General features: G+C 33.0%; 1 protein-coding gene across 1 annotated transcript in view; it reads left to right on the plus strand.

The window, feature by feature from the left end:
- The window catches only part of LOC129223130 (uncharacterized), a 408522-nt gene that overhangs the window by 186421 nt on the left and 204024 nt on the right, over positions 1 to 18077 (plus strand). Inside the window, exons 26-32 of the mRNA XM_054857696.1 lie at positions 1775 to 1975; positions 3558 to 3683; positions 5064 to 5305; positions 6369 to 6547; positions 7964 to 8226; positions 14579 to 14709; positions 16810 to 17104. Of these exons, the coding sequence (XP_054713671.1) occupies positions 1775 to 1975; positions 3558 to 3683; positions 5064 to 5305; positions 6369 to 6547; positions 7964 to 8226; positions 14579 to 14709; positions 16810 to 17104 (1437 nt within the window). The remainder of the gene's footprint in view (positions 1 to 1774; positions 1976 to 3557; positions 3684 to 5063; positions 5306 to 6368; positions 6548 to 7963; positions 8227 to 14578; positions 14710 to 16809; positions 17105 to 18077) is intronic.

The following is an 18077-nucleotide window of genomic DNA, read 5'->3' on the forward strand; positions in this document are numbered from 1 at the left end:
TTCAGTGGGAACTGGACGATTAGTGACAAAAGAGTAAGCAAAGTCACATTCTTAGAAACTATCTACATTTAAAAACCAAACACCGTAAGCTTTAAATCTCTTATTACATTACAAATAACATACAGCAATATGGGGCAAGTTGTAACATGTTACAACATACCCCGAGATTTTATTACAATTAACCCCAAATCATAGTTTTTCATATTTAGCGTGTTAACTATTCAAACAACTTTGTAATCTTGAAAACTATGATAATACATCATACATAGATAAATGTTAATACGAAATAAAATATTCAAATCCCTATTTAGTCAAAAATAATAAAGCTAACCAAAAATTTACGAAGGTCAAAAAATGCGTTACATGCCAATAGCAGAGGGCTCGCACACACCCACTCACTGCATCGCCTGGCGGGACACTGGCGGTGATGACGTGAAGCGGTACATTATAACAGTAAGATTGAGTCAAAAAAAAAGTTAATAAAGTTTAAATTCTTAGTGAAAAAGCACTGTTACTACTTACCAATGTTACATCAAGCCCCTAGCTCCCTTATTACTCTTAAGAAAGTCTATGCGAAATTACGAGTTGAGTGTATTGTGTAGTAAGAAGAACGTAATGCCACTTGAATGCGACTAACAGAGGTGTTTCATTTAGTCAAAAGTACTACTTTTAATCAATGAAATATGGAGCCAAAAATATATATTAATTTTAATAACATTTAATTTTTGAGAAATTTTTTAAAGTGTCAAAATTCTAAAACAAGATGTTTAATCTTGTGACGTCACAAGTGAAAACAGCCCTCTTGGCTCGGAGCACGTGGTTCTCCTTTTTTGCAAGATGGTTATTGGTGATTTTACACTGCGAGCATTTATTATTAGCGAAACACTGGGTAGCAAATAATGGGTAGTTAATATTCATTATTAGTATAAGCATAATTTCATTATTGATAATTAATAGTAAAATATTCATTTGGTGAAGTTTGGCAGTGTCCTTAAGCTTTGTTTTGGTAACGCTAGCGACTTAATCCCTTGTGACATCAGCAGGTATTTAACGTCTTTTAAGTTTTTTTTTTAAAGAGAGAAAATAACTCAAAATTAAGAGAAAAAATAAGTAACAGTTTTTGACAGCGCTCTTTCAGGATTTTTTTTTTTTTTTTTTTGAAAAATGGGAAACAACTGAATTTCTACTAATTTCAGCTTTGGGACTGTTGATGAAGTAAATACTATCGCTTGTGCTGCCGTGTGCAGGTAAAGGGCAATAACTGCAAATTTTTCTTTTTTTATTATTTTTTTTTATTTATTTATTTATTTATTTTTTTTTTTTTTTTGCATTTTTGTCACCTATTGTTCGTTAGCCTCATTGTACAAGCTTGCTTATATGGTTTCCTCTGAAAAAAAATGCTCGAAAAAAACGTCTAATTCCAACGTTCCCCTATTGTTAGTATTGAATCCGACACGCAATTCTTCAAATGTCTCGAAAACTCATTTCTGCAGATACTACACTTTACCTGCACACGGCAGTTTTCCTTATGTTAAAATATAAAACAGTGTCGTCAAAAATTAAATATATTCCTGAGACAAAGCAGAAGATTATATCGTATGCTAGCAATCATCAAAACTAGATTTGCATAGCAAGACCAATTTATCGAATCCTCAACATATCTCTAACAAATATTAGTTTCATATCGCCGCCATTAATCCCGTTTTGAGTGTCATTAGTATTCGTGCTCCGAATGTTCGAACTTGTGGTTCTAAATTGCTCTGGTTTGTTTCAGCGAATGCGCCCAAGGGCATTGGGATTGCCACGAGGCTTCTGCATCCGACATCTTTCTCACGCCTGCACCTCTCACTGTCACACACTGTGATGTCTCTCTTCACTTCGAAACAACGGATTGTATGAGCGACTGCCCTCTAACCTGCTCGAATATACATCATCACCAGCCATGTACAGTTGCAGTCTGTGTTCCAGGATGCAGGTAAAGTTGTAGTGATTGGTGAAGGTACAGACTCAGCAAGTGTAGTGAATGGAATAGGATGTTAATGGAAAATGTCGTTGAGAATAGATTTTCCTTTAGTTGAATTTTGAAATTGTTAAAAACGAATGACATTTTAATGTGACAAACGTTTAGTAAAAATATTTTAATGACTGGACATCGATTTAAATACAAAACGGAAGGGGTTTATATATTATGATAAAAAAAACGCTTAATCATGTTTTGGGAACTAAATTTACTCTTTCAATAATTAAAAACAGTAAATTGCATGGATTTTGAGAAAATTTGAAGTTGTATCGTTTAACAAATATGTGTCTAATATAACTTCAAAGGAAACATATCTCATCAAACAGTACAAATTCAATAAAGCTCCCTATAGCAATACATAATGTGTTGAACGTTACAAAGCTTTAAATTATGTATCAAAAAATAGCTTCAAAGAAATCCATTTCATGATACAGATCCGGAAACAACTCTTTTGAAATAGAAAAAAAGTTTTGTTAATGTAATAATCTCTGAAAATCTCTAATAATCTGTTTAAAATTTTTAAAATGTAAAACATCCATTCGGATAAAAAGTTTAGTGTGCGAAAATTGCCTCAAATTGAAATTTATAGTTTGGGCAACAATTTGTAGATTTGAGCAATACGTTTTTATATTTTTAAAGATATAGAAATTACTGCGAAGAAAGGAGTTACAGTATGACTCGATTTAACAATTATCAAGGGGCAGGGAAAAGTTAGCTTTAAATCAAGGATATTGCTAAATCGGGGAGCATAGGCATTCAATGCAGTCAAATCCGGAACACTAAAGCGCATCATTAAATTGAGGAAATCGTTAAATCGTAGTTATACTGTATTTTCAAAAAAAAAAAAAAATATTGCCTTCAGCTTTTATGTACAATTTTGGCCAACTACGCTTATTTCCACTTAAATTGTCCGATTAGTCATAGCATTTCTCAAAGCGGAACGCAAGGTTTAAAAAATACGTATTAATGTGATAATTCACGCTGAAAAATTTAGTTCGGCACAAATCTGTACTTCAGAGCCAGAACAACGTAAGTCATATAATCGCCATTTTACAGGAGAGAGGAAAAAAGGTTGTATGGCGCATGCAAAGGATGGGACGCGCGCTCTTTTAACACTGGTAAAAAATACAAATTATTTTTTTTCCTTAGAGTTATATTAACAAGACTCGTTGTGGAATAGGATTCATCATACAATGCACTAATAAACTGAAACGCAATTTTTGAACTTACGTCAGTCTGACTCTGAGGGACAGAAATTATGCTTGAGAAAAATTTGAAGGTCTATCTAATCCATTCTAAAGATGACTGCTCTGAATATTGTATCTACTAAACATTCTAATATATTCATAACACTTAAACATTGCAAGAATAATGTACATCAATCGCACTATCCTGACTGAAAATGTGAAACATGATCACCAAATTGAATAGCATAATCTATAGAAAATCTCATATTTTAATGCAAAAACAGTTTAAAAAAAATATTTCACGATGCATGATGTATATACATTTTCCTCAGAAAACTTGTATTTTGTAGGTGTCAAAAAGGCTACGTTCTCGATAGTTCAAAGGGAGCCTGCATCCTCCCCCAAACTTGCCCATGTCATCATGGTGGTCAAAGTTACGACGAAGGACAAGTAGTCAGAATGGATTGCAATACTTGGTAAGTGTTTTCTAGATTTCAAGATATTGTTACGGTTAATAAAACTTTAATCAGTTAGAAAGCATCAAGTTTGCTACATGTTAAGGTTAGTTATTTTCTTCTGTATTCAAAAGAACAGGGTAGGACAAAATTATTAAGCGTATTTTATTTTTGAAAAACAAAACGAGCAAATTAACGTTAGTACATGTTTATTTTATATTTTATTGGTAAGACGACATAAAAACAGTTTTAAAGAACACAATTTTGAACATTATAATGTTCCATGTGGTCTCCGTTAGTGGCACGTAAAGTATCGAGCTGAAATTGGAACTTACTCCAAGTATTTTGCAGCATTTCAGCAGGTATTATTCCAATGACTTGAATGATTGATTGTTTTAGCTTATACAAATATACATCTCTAGAACCGGAATTGAATGTTTACCAGTGAGTTATTACCCCTAAGCCAGGGCTAAGTCCCCCCCCCCCGGAAATACATGTAATATACCAGACGGCCCGGCTATTACATCCAGAGATTGCAGTTTCGCTTTCATTAGAACTCCTCAGTTTGGAATAGGATCCGGATTAGTGAATAACCGAGCTGGAGGCAGATGTCATCTCATTGAAGCTAAGAGGGCCAACAAACTGGTAGATAAAGTAAATTTATCTCACCATTGAGTGTCCGCCGCATGGTGCGGTTCGATTCGTAAATGGGGTCGTTTCTAAAGTTTTAAAAGTATTTTTTTCTGAAAGAGCATGTAAAAAACATAGAATCTGACCATTTTTTAAATCATTTCTTTAAGTTTAATATTTTAAAAAAATTACTTAAATCGGTGCTTTTTCATCGTTCAACGCTTCTGCCGATGACATCACAAATGATGAAATGCCATTCAGTGTTGTCATTCATGGTTCAAACTATTTAACTCGCATCTTTACTCGCGTGTTATTGGCAACGATAGGGTTGATAGCAAGCGTAAAGCACAATTGTAATTCGCTTCTTGATTATCATAACGTGGAAATGCGGTAGAAAGATGCACAATAGTGCATCATTTGTGACGTCATTAAGACCACGCCTTTCTTGAAGAATCGGACATTTAAAAAAAATAATAAAAAAGTAACTGTTGGGAAATGAAAGTATTTTCTGAGTCCATGTTTTTTTTTTTTTTTTTTTTTTTGCTTATTCTATCAATTTCAGTGACAAAAAGTACTACTCTTGACTAAGGGAAACAACCCCATTAAAGGCAAAGCTTGGGTATTTAGCAGTGAGTTACAGCCCCTAAGTAGTATTTGAGGGCAAATTTCACTGCTAACTAAGACAATGGGACCTATCGGTGGTTTATCATAATTTTTATTCATTGTTCTTATTTATTCAGTGAGCTGATTTCTCCGTTGTACTTTTTATAGCACCTGTGAAGGAGGACTATGGGCATGCGACGACAACACTTGCCCAGGCCTCTGCAGTACTTGGGGAGACTCGCATTACGAAACATTTGATGGAAATTTGTATGATATTCACGGAGAATGTAGTTACGTCTTGGTCAAGACACACTCTCCGCAAAATGAACTATTTTCAGTGGTTGTTCAAAATGTACCTTGTGGAGCAAAAAGCAGTGCTACGTGTGGAAAAAGTGTTTCTGTCTCACTAGGTATGTTTATAAAATATTTTTAAGCTATAGGCTCAATTCTAATTAAGCTGAAATTTTAATACCTTGAAGAATTTGACTTATGCGTCAGAGATTTTTTTCAATATTTTCACTATTTGTATCTCTAAAACAGGTTATCAGAAAAAGAATTATGTTTTTAAAATTCCTCTATATAAAATGTATAAGCACATACAACTGTATGAATATACATGAGTCATTTAGTATCAAAACTAGCTCAATATATTGTTTAAAAATTTTCGGGAGATACAAAAAACATTTACGCATTGAACTGTTTTAAAGAAATCGTTTTGACAGCAGTTTTCGGTCAAATTTAGGTGATTGCGTTTCAAATTATGTAAAAAAGCCACTTTTGAAAAGTCATGGAATGAGCTTGTTTTGATACTTAAACCCTAATATGTGTGTGCTTGTATTACGCTTTCTTTACTCAGTTTATACTTCTATGATATTCCATTGCATCCTTACATTCTCATTTCTATGCTTGCTTACGGTACTAAATTAGTTGCCACCGATAAAGATTACCTTGAAGCCAGAATTAGAAATGAAAACTTAAATTAATGCTACGTGATGACGTCTAGGATAAATTTCCAGAATTCAAAATGTACAATCTGGGATCCATTTTTAATAAATTTACACACTTGAGATGAAAATAATTTATGCCATTGAGATTAAACAACAATTGATTAATAGCACGCTTACTAGGAAAGTCCATAACATTTTATAGCGCATGTTTGTTTTCATAAATATCTACCTCTCTGCATGCGGGAGTTTTCACAGACGTGAGCACTATTAGTAAAAAAAATGCTCCAATTTAATTGTTAGAAGAGAAGTCTTGGTTTATTGATAAAATACTAAATCTAATAGTCATCTTATTATTTGACAATTACATTTTAGCCCATAAGCACTTTTCCAAAACTATCCACAAGAAATCTTTATCAGACCCAGAAGGCATATTTGATTGCAGAAAATAAGAAAACCTCATACCTATTCTTTGCAGGAAAAAAAAGTTGAGCAAGAGAAAAAAGGAACTATATCTTTTTCTCTCTAGGTGATGTTACCGTAACTTTTACACGAGATCATCCCTTACCAGAAATTCCGGAAAATTCCAAACTATCGATTGGTTCAGCTGGCCTGTTCACTCTTATAAGCACGGATTTTGGGATCTCTGTTCAATGGGATCGTAATACTCGAGTGTATGTTACTGCTCAGCCTATGTGGCAAAATAAAGTAAGTATTTTCTATTTTATACCGTCACTGAAAATACTTTCCTGAAAAATAGATTTTTTTTTTTTTGGTCTCTTTGCATTAGAAAGGTTCGCCTAGTCAATAAAAGTTGATGTGGTTATGTTATTATCTGTACCTGAGAATCAGTCTAACATAATATAAAGTCACATTATTGTTACTTTGCGGTAAAGCGAAAAACTATCGTCTGGTGGATGTAAAGGGTGTGCCTCGCACTCTTTTATTTTGTTATTTATTTATTTATTAAAAACATTGCAGCTATACAAAGAAAATCCAATTACAGTAGCAAATATAATATAAAAATAGCAATTAAAACAAGTTCTACATTTTAAATATTAAAACATCTAGACTTTAAATTGTAAAATAACATTTTAAAAATATCTAAATCACGACAATAAATGTTAAAAAGTTTGTAAAACCTAAAAAGACAAAAATTATCAACAAATTTAAATCTGGTAAAAATATTTTTAAAACATGAACGACTCCTAAGAGTCATATTTGGGACAGCAAGTTGGATCGAATCAACAATATCAGAGCAGCCAATTAAATTATTTAATACCTTATGGAAAAAGTTGGTAAATAATTATAAAAGATTTTTTTTTAAATATAATTACGTTGTGATAACTTGATGCGGAATAAGATTCTGCATAAAAAGTAGTAATAACCTTAAAATTGCCATTTTTGGACTTAATTTAGTCTGACTGAGTTGCAAATATGATGATACAAGCAAATACATAATCGTTAAATAATACATCAGAATTGTCAGAAATACTTTCTTTCGCTTACCTTCGAGTACATTAATTTTGATGATATTTTTCATCCTCATGCATTTTTCGGATGTTCAATTATTTGGCCTTTTTTTGTTAATCGTGGAATGACAATGACATAATGTTTCTTAGCTTCTTTATGGGCTATGCCGCTAGTCATCAGTCATCAAAAGTGGCATTTGATACCCATTTTAATGAAAATAGCTCAATTATGAACTTTTTCCCTTATTTATTTTGTATCTAAAAAGTACCATTTACATACTTAACTTGCTTTTTCTAAGCGATGACGACTCTACTTTTTTTTTTCATCAGAAAATTAGAAGTTCGTTTAAAAGTCTGAAAAGCAAGAAAACAAAAGATTTCATTTTGAATCTGAATTTTGCTGAATAATGTTATTTATTAAGACAAGAACTCAGTTTCCAAATTTCTAGGCATATCATTATTAACTATGACACCTTAAAACAGAGTATGGAAATATTAGAAGGAATAAAAAAATTTTATAGCATTTCATGTGTTCCGTGAAGGATGATTTATTGCATCAATAAGAATTAACAATAAGATGAACATTCGTTTACTGATCATTCTTTGATTCACCTATCTTTTGCACTGTATTTATTACAATTTTGCAATACAGTTAAAAGGTCTTTGTGGGGACTTCAACTCAGATTCTTCAGACGATTTCCAGCCACCCTCCGGAGGTGTTCCTTTAGTCCTGGTCAAAGATTTTGTCGACAGTTGGAGGGTTCACAAGTTCTGTCGTCCTGCCTCCAAACCGGAGGACGCATGCGAGAAGAATCCGGAAAGAAGGGCTTGGGCAAGGCACAAGTGCAGTGTTCTCCGATCCGATGAGTTTGAGTCTTGCCATCACCTTGTCGAAGTAGAAGACTACTATCAAAGGTAACGTAATGAAAGAAATCATATTGTAAATATGTGTTAAACAGCTTGAAATTAAATATCCAATACGGTTCTTCATGAACTTTCTTGAGCAAACTGACAAAGGCGGAAAGTTAGAAATAAGTGAGCTAGGAATTAGTGAGAATTGATTATTTTATTCTAGTATGTCTTATATATGTACGTCTCTATAAATATAACAAAAACATACTATCGGGGCACTCGATACGAAACAATGTGTGAATCAAATATTATATTTACTGCTAGAAAATCGTCCGTCAAGGTATGACGAGAGAAAATTGCTTCTACATTTGAACAAAGCAATTGCCTGTTTTGGTGATATTTCGATAGTTGAAATTTTAACACCAACTACAGTGGATTAATCCTAAATTCCAGTAGATAGCGTTCCTTGTCGACCACTTTTTCGTTTCTTCATTCTCCTAAAATGACAGTTTCACCAGTAAAAGTGTTAAGTGACCGGATAAAGTTCGGCCTTTTCAAAATAAAGCATTTTCCTGCATGACAAACATTACCAAACAATATTATCAAATTATCATGCTATGACACGAGTTTCATTGTTGATGTTGCTCGATTTTTGAATTCGCTATATAGATGTAAGCATTAGAAATTTTGAAAAGCAAAGCCGTAAGTTTCTTGATCAATCCCTCCTCTTAAAACTATGAAAATTAAGATGTGCGGCTGAGCGGCACTGGCATTAATTACATTGACATTCAATAGGTTTAATGAAACCTTTGACGTTAGTTGAATAGGTTGAAAAATATAAGAATTACATGAAACAATTAGTAAGAAATTACACAACCTGAATACATCTGAAAAGATGGAAATGCCCAAAAAAAGGAGCATTAGTTTTCCTTCCGAAAACTAAAATGATCATTCTGAATATCGTAAATAGTTTGAATTAAACCTCAAAAAAGTAAAACAGAATACTGTAGACCCTCGTTTTCCGCAGGGGTTACGTTTCACGGAAAAACCACGTAAATCAAAACCCCGTAAATTAGGACTTTATAGTAATGTTAAAATAGGGGTTAAGTTCCATAAATGAAAAAAAAAAAATACTGCATTCTGTTCCTAGTGATAGATAAATATTTATCATAAGTTTAATGGAACAGTAAATCAGAAAGATCATTTGTTATTATCAAAGAATAGCTCAAAACTTTCAGTGTGAAAGCATTTGGTTGTGTGTCATCGATGGCAGTATCCTCGTTGACTTCGTTCTCCTTTGACACTTCTGAAAGCTCTTCTCTCAGTGAGCTCTGAATTGAGTGAGATTTCAACTTTATTTCTGGAATGTTCTGTGGAACCAGCAATCTCAGGAATTTGGATTTTGAAAGAGGGAAAAACTTTATCTGTTCTCAATGCCGCATCCGTATAAAATAAAATAAAGATGTCGAATCTCAAACCGCTACTAATCAAATCCGCGTAAAATAAACCCACGTAAAACAAGGGTCTACTGTAATGTAACAGTTAATTTTTTAACTCTTTAAAATCTCGTGTATTACATTTTGCAATTGAACCAATAGCTCAAAACATCAAAAAATATTTTACAAGCTTGGAGTAATTTAATATTTTCAGAGCTAATTAAAAATGTGTACTTGAACGCATTTCTCCAGATATGATCAGCAAAACGCCAACTAATAAGTCTTCAAGGGCTAATTCTTGTCATTTTAAATCAAGTTCAGTAAAGTAATTGTAATGACGAGGGAGCGTCCTTATTGCATTAGCTTTGGTACGAAATAAATATTTAATGGAAGTGTTCTGATATTTTCTCGAAAATAATGTCACCCAAATTTCTGCATGTATAATCTGAACTGTCAGTAAGCAAATTCGGGAAGATTTAAAATACTTTCAGTTTTATATTTCAGACTGAAAGCGAGTGAAAATGAGCAATGTTATTCATAATCAGACAACGAAATGCTCACTCGAGAATTCATGTTAATTAGCCTCAATTGAACTCTGCCGCAAGGAGATTAAGTTCTTAAACAAACATTTCACAATTACCACGGCTTTGACGGAATATATTTGCAAACTTTTCATGTTTTGTGACATATTTGGTAAAAATAATCTTTTGAGTTACTGACGAAAGAGGGTTGCATCATTGCGAAATTGCATTTATTTTGCTTCTAATTGTACACTAGTGGCACCCGCACGGCTTTGCTCGTAGTAGAAAATTAAAAGGTCCTTTGGTTCGCCTGTATATTTACTAATAATGTATGGTGAATTTCTCGCCAATTGGTTTGTGCCCATGTTACGGTTCCACGTTATGATAATTTCGTAATTTGCTCGTCCATCATATGATAATTTTGTTCTTAAAATTGGAATAGAAAAAGAACCACATCGAATTTTCAAAAAAATCGCTTCGAGGTGCACAACCCCATGCTACAAACTAACTTTGTACCAAATTTCATGAAAATCGGGCGAACGGTGTAGGCGCTATGCGCGTCACAGGGATCCAGACATCCTACAAACATCCAGACATCCTCCGGACATCCAGACAGAGAGACTTTCAGCTTTATTATTAGTACAAGTGGTACCCGCACGGCTTTGCCCGTAGTAAAAGATTAAAATGCTTTTTGGTTCGCCTGTATATTTACAAATAATGCATGATGAATTTCTCGCCAATTGGCTTGCCCATGTTACGGTTCCACGTTGTGATAACTTGGTAATTTACTCGTCCAACTTGTGATAATTTTGCTCGGGAAAATAGTCTAAACTTGGAATAAAAAAAGAACAAATCAAATCGCTTCGAGGTGCACACCCCCCTGCTACAAACTAACTTTATGCCAAAGTTCATGAAAATCGGCCGAACGGTCTAAGCTCTATGCGCGTCACAGAGATCCAGACATCATCCAGACGAAGAGACTTTCAGCTTTATTATTAGTAAAGATAATCATATTTCTGTATTTAACTGCACTAATACAGTGGACGCCGGTTAATTGAACTAATGGTTAATTGAATCAACCGCTTTAATGAATCAAATTTTCAAAAACAGAGTTAAATCCAGCTTGAATTAGCCGCTTTATTGAATCAGCCGCTCCATAGAATCAGAAGTGTTTATAACAAACGTGATTCATAGGTACGGTGGCAACTACAATGTGAATTTTCTGACCACCGTCTTACGGTCAAAGATGTCTGATTGCGGATGGAGAGATTCTGAGTTTGAATGCCAGCACGGGCTTATATGTACTTTATGTACTGCAGGTTCAGTGAAAATAGTGGTAGATGGGCCGTGATCGGTGGTGGTATGCATGTAACATCATTATTTAAAGACAAACATAACTTTCAATCATCTTCATTCTATTCCATTATTCCATTTAAATACTTGACCAACACATTGTTTAAAGACTATACCATTGCCTCACATTGTGATATAACACACACGATATCGTGGAATTCCAAGCCGTCATTCATTTTGTTAATAACTCACCACGTCCTATCTGTCATTGGTAGGCCTTCTCGACATAGGATCGGGGGTTTTACACTTCACGAAACTTCCTAATCGCTCACCTTGATTACGGGAAAAGTAGGGAATTAATGCCAAGAAAAAGCGCCAACACTTTATATACGCGGTATAACAACTCGCTGTAGCCTTCGCAGTGCAAAGGAAAAACAAGGGGTTACTAGGCGGCAAAACGAAATCCCCTTTCAAAACACAATGCCGACAAGGCGCCTAGCGAAAACATCCCCAAGCGCTTAAATTCCCCGATTACCGACACCCCAAAAACAAAGGAAAGTAATTAAAAAGAGTCTATCAGGAAGTTGAAATTGCATTCCCCGGATAAAACATGATAAACAACTCCTGCACCGCATTTCTCTCTCTTGTCCTTGTCCTTTCCTTGTGTGAATGTGTTGTTATGCTGTGAGTGGTTTCTTACCCTATAAACGGGGTCCTTACGGCATGTGTCAACTGTGGAAGTCGGACTTCACACCAAATTATGGTACAGTCGGCAAAGTGAAGCAGTGCACCCGAAATTGCTAGCCTAGCTGGCACAAAACAGCAACAACACCATGTGGAATTTCTAAAGAAATGACCATTTTTGTTCATTTAATCAGTTTTTGTAATGAAAATAATGTGGGTGACTTTTCAAATGCAACAGCGTTTGATCTTATTTTAAATGGTATTTCTTCAAAAATGAACAAAACAAACAAGAATTGAAATGTGGGGAAAAGTGAAATAATTAAAATTACTTACTTTTTCAATTAAACAAATTGGAAATTTGTTCTGCATATTACGGTACATAAAGCAAAAACAATATATTTTGTAATAAAACTTGCATTGAAGCATTATTTAAATATTTTTGGCAGTAAATTTGTACCATCAAAAAAGGTGGAAATTTTCCCCTTTTTTTCATGCGGCAAAGTGAAAAATTAAAAATATTTCTAACGAAATATTTTCTATTCGATTGTCAAAGATATTTTTGATGAAGTAAATAAAAGAATAATTGAATAAATGAAAAGAAAATAAAATAATAAACGAATAAATAAATAAATTCATTATTTAATATATGAGAAAAAATAAATGAATAAAATAGTGAATGAAAAAGAATATAACTGAATGAATGAATAAATGACATGTTAAATAGAGAAATGTAAATGAAAGAACTAATTAATGAAAACGCAAGTCATTTGATAACGGAAGTCATTAATATTAAACAAAAAAATACTGAACCGAATACTAGCAGGCCTCAATTAATACTTAAAATGCTAATAACAAGAACTTTATCATTTAATAAGAGCAAAAATAATTTTTGAATATGACTTATTTTTATCAATGGTTTGTTTGTTTGAATATTATCACGTTCTTTGATTTTAAGAGGTAATTTTTTTCTTGACTGGAATAGCCTACATGTGTTACTACATAGTAAAAATATTACTATGTAAGTGGCGCTAAAAAGAGAGTAAATATTTCACCATTTCACTTTGCCCCACATTCACGTAAGCGACGTTTGGAGACAAACATGAAGAAACTGAGTTGTAAGACGTAGTAACTTCAGTCTCAAAATGCTCCAGAAACTTCCGCAAATACAGAGAGCAAAAATCAAGCATTTTTTAGTAATGTATTTTATTCTATTCTCTGTTTGCTGTATAGTGGGATGAAAGTGAAAGTAGTTCAGGGCAGTATGTCTCATTTCTTTGTGGTTAATGAATTAAATTTTAACAATAAGTGTTAAGTGCATTCTATTTCTTTTAGTTATGGCTACAGTTCATTTAAGTGTTTTTTCTTCTTTCTAAACATTTTATTTCATTTTTGCTAAACACAATGTAAGTTTTCATGGAATAATTTAACAGTCATTTTAGCAGAAATGTATTTCCCTTTGGATTCAGTTTAAAAAATGAAATTGAATAGATTTTTTATTATCTTATAAATGATGAATGATTGAAATAATGTAAAAGATAATAAGTGAAATAAGAAGAAATATTAGAAATAAATAAAACAAAATACCTCTCATTCGGAAGAAGAGTGCCACAATACGAAGAAATGAAATTTTTACAGGAGAAGCATTTGAAGTTTTACTCATCAGGTCGTTTGCAGTAAGAAAAATAAATTTACTGTGCTCTCCAGTGGCTAATATTAGAACAAAAAAAAGTCTGTCATTTATTTTCCAAAGAAAATAACGTCATTTGAAGCCAGCCCTTCAAGCGAAAATTAAAATTTTCGTATTATGCTCTTCTGCCAAACGAGCGATATATTTAATTACTTATCTGCTTCAGAAAAAAACAGAAGAAATCTTTTAGGCACGTATACAAGCAATGCTATGCGTAATGCAGAAAGATTTGTAAAAAATAAATAGATACTTTATGTGTAAAATTGTCTATTTAGTTTCGAAATTTTTCTGAGCTTCTATACACCCATTGACTAATAAATCGTTTTATGACTACGTTTGGTTAAAAACTAACGTAGCAAATAACAATTCGCCTTTATTTAGTGGTAAAGCTATATGTGCTAAATTTATTATTTTGTCACAAAATATTGTTATTACTTTTTTGTGTTAACAGTTTCCAAAAAAAAAAATGACTTTTCTTTTATTGAGTCTCTTAACATGTATTTAGTAGAAAACAAAATTTAAATTTTTAAGCTAGTAACGGTTCAAAATTTCTGGTAGAAACATTTAGAAACTCACCTGTCGCCAAATTTGATTTTGCCTTTTTATGTTTACGATCTTTTTAAATTGAATAGCGTTCCTTATAATAAGACTCTTGAATCTAAATTGGTGAAATAAGAATATGATTTTTTTACGAAAGTAACAGTTCATTCATTTCTCTTAAAAATGTTTAGTATTTTACGATACATTTTTTTTTAAGTTATGGTTCCTTTTTTTTTTTTTTTTTTTTTTTGCAGGTGTGTTACCGATGCTTGCGCTTGCAGTTCTGGAGGTGACTGCGAGTGTTTGTGTGCTGTAGTGTCTGCTTACGCACAAAAATGCGCTAGAAATGGAGTGATTATTTCATGGCGTTCTCAGGATTTATGCCGTAAGAACAGAACATAGATCGTATCCTTTAGTTTTCTTTTTTAACACGTGATATAACTTTAATGTTAAATCTGTGGCGAGTTAATCAAAATATTAATATGCTTTATTTTACTTTAGTTTATTTTGTATATTACCTTATATGTAACAATTCTTTAACAAATCTTTAAAACATTGGTTTTAAAAAAATATGCTGTAAGAGAACAATGTGACATTTTTGGAAAATACTGAGCAAGTTCCTTAAAAAAGGATCACATTTAATACGCGAGTAAAGTATTAAGCTCACTAAAAATAAAGTATAAGAAACAATTCAACCACAGTCTGAAATTAGATTGTTGATTCGACATAACAGAATATTGTTTTATATATTTTTACTAGTAGCACCCGCACGGCTTTGCCCGTAGTAGAAATTTAAAAGTTCTTTTGGTTCGCCTGTATATTTACAAACAATGGATGATGAATTTTTCACCAATTGGCTATGTTTATCCGCTCTCTCATTCCATGTGATAATAATTTCGTAATTTACTCGTCCATCTTATGATAATTTTGCTCCGGAAAATGTTCTTAAAATTGAAATCGGAAAAGAACAAAACCAAATCTTCAAAAATTCGCTTCGAGGTGCACACGCCCATGCTACAAACTAAATTTGTGCCAAATTTCATGAAAATCGGCCGAACGGTCTAGGCGCTATGCGCGTCACAGACATCCAGACGTCCAGAAAGAGAGACTTTGAGCTTTATTATTAACAAAGAAAACATCTGAATTTCAAAGTAATGAGGAAGATCTTTGTTTACCTGCCTTGAGCAATTTGCACTGACACTTTACTAGTAAAGCTTGACCACGAAAAGAATGCAAATGGCTTTGAAGCGAAACATCATTTGTACCATTTGTAATAGGTAGAATCTGACAGAGAGCAACGAATAGTAAGAGGCATGGTCTCGATAATCCTATCTATTGCAAAATAATAACAGACAACTTATTACAAATGATACAAGTTTGCTCAAAGGTCATCCGCCTTCTTTTCATGGTCAAGCTATACCAATTTTCATCGAGTTAATCTGTTTGGACTCTAGAAATTACCAACAAATGCAATTTTTATTTTGTTCTTGAGATCTAGCTCTCGTGCTTGAAGAGAAAATGTTTGACAATAACACGTTCAATAGTTCGACAAACTGTATGTTTTGTAAATGTATGTGTGGAAGTTTTATTTTTTGATTAGCTTACCACATTATAATCAGTTTTTATGAATTACTGAAAGTTATTTTATTGGAAATTAGTAACCCGTCAAAGTTTTGGTGTTATAAAATGGAAAGGGAAACATAAAGTACATAGTTAACAAGTGTTGTTGATTATTTTTCATACTTGTTTCAAAAATTAAAGGCTCATCACCCGATGTTAACACTTAAAAAATGAATATCAGTTTTTCAACATTTTCAATCTTTTGGGTGTGGATAAAACTGTAAAGGTATGTCACATGAAATATAAAAAGATAATAATATGACTTTTTTTTTACTTATAGAAAAATTATTTATCTTAGTATTTAGCAAGTCATTAAATAAAAAGTAAGCATCATGTCATTAATTTTGAAAGAGAAAATATATTTTTAAAAAATGCAAGTGATACTATTAAAAATGCTCTAAAAGGAAATTTACCAACTTTTAAGAGCTTCATACGTGAAAACTATTACAAATAATATGGTCGAACTCTCTTCTTTTTCAGGGATGGTAAATTTCCCAACATTTTTTTAATGAAAATTATTATTTGCATGCAGTCATTGGTAAATAGCTGCAAAATTATTCTTTATGAAATAAAACTTGAAAAAAAAAATCCAGAAACTTTTGAATTATTATTAACGGATATGTGTTTGTCTTTTGTCTACTGCTAGAATAACTTTTAAAAAATCATGAACCGTTTACTAACAGTCCTCAAACTGACACCGAAGTCGACCGAAGTTTTTTCTTTTATTAATCAAGACATACAATAAAAAATAGTACACACTTTTATTTCCGAGATTCAAAATTAATCTACATGTGTCTTTTCTCATTTTTCATTGCATTAGCTATTGTTTCGTCTTAAACTCTGTACACTCCTTTTTCCTTTGTAGCCATTCAGTGTGAAGCATGCGACCACTACAGCCCATGCATCTCGTTGTGTCCACCAATAAACTGTGACAATTATTTGGAACCCCCTGAAAAACACACCTGTTCACTCGAACCTTGTATCGAAGGTTGTGAAACAAAACCATGTCCTGCCGGAGAGGTATATCTAAGTGCGACTAACCTCACCTGTGTACCCGAAGAAACTTGCCAAGAAAAACCTTGCATTGTCATCGATGGAACACCTTATAAAGAAGGGGAGAGAATACCAAATGGACTTACCGGAGATAGTTGCCAGTCATGGTACGAAATAGTTTACCTAATTCAATTTGGAATGGCACATAGTGCACTGTAACACGTAGTAAATAAAACTTCGTAATTTTTGAAATTTTAAATATTGGGCAGGTTATATATTTACCACTTAACCTTATATAGGCCATAGCTTGGTAATAAAAGTCTATGCAACGAGAATCGGCGTGTTAAGGTAAAATAGCTTTCCCTCTCACCGCCCTTTTCCTCTTCTAGTTGTCATGATTTTGAATCTTATGCTGATCTTCGCAGTCAAGTAAAATTCGCAAAAACTCGGTCAAATGTGGACCGTTCATGATGGACAAACGCACTGATCAATGAATTGTAGAGGAAGCCATAATCTTCCCTGTAAAAAAAAAATGTGTAAGTTTACCAATATTAATTAGTGTAACGTTGCACGAATTTTGAAGTGTGTAGAATCATTGTTTTAAAAACTCAAATTGTTGAAGGAACATTGCACTATGTTTTCAGTAGAATTCAAAGCGCATGCATAAAGATCAGAATCAGCGCAGATCAGGTAAACTCTTATTAGCGAAACAAAATACGTCCTTGGTGGCCGAGAGGAGCGGACCTCTCTGAGATTCACTTTCTGGGTTCGGACCCTACTCTGGTCATTTCCTCTCTTAGAGCAATAAAAATGTCTTGTTTGTACATTAAAATAAATAAATATGAATTGGTGTACATTGGTTGTTAAAAAGCAACTTGATAAATCGTTGAAGAAAGTCGGATGAAAGCTTAATTTTTGTAAGCATACAGAAAATTCTGGCGTATCCTTACGCAGAAATGTGTGAAACGTTACGCTGTACTTACATTACCAAGGTGTAACCTTCCACAAGCGTTGTGTAACTTTACACCAGTTATATTAGTTAAGTTACTCCGCAGCAGTGGAGGCAGTTAAACTGCCATCGATTATGTGGAGTAAGGTTACAAAAAAAGTTTTACAGTGTTGCCTGAAGTTAGGCTGATA

Source organism: Uloborus diversus, chromosome 5, assembly GCF_026930045.1.
Source record: "Uloborus diversus isolate 005 chromosome 5, Udiv.v.3.1, whole genome shotgun sequence".
Classification (NCBI taxonomy): domain Eukaryota; kingdom Metazoa; phylum Arthropoda; class Arachnida; order Araneae; family Uloboridae; genus Uloborus; species Uloborus diversus.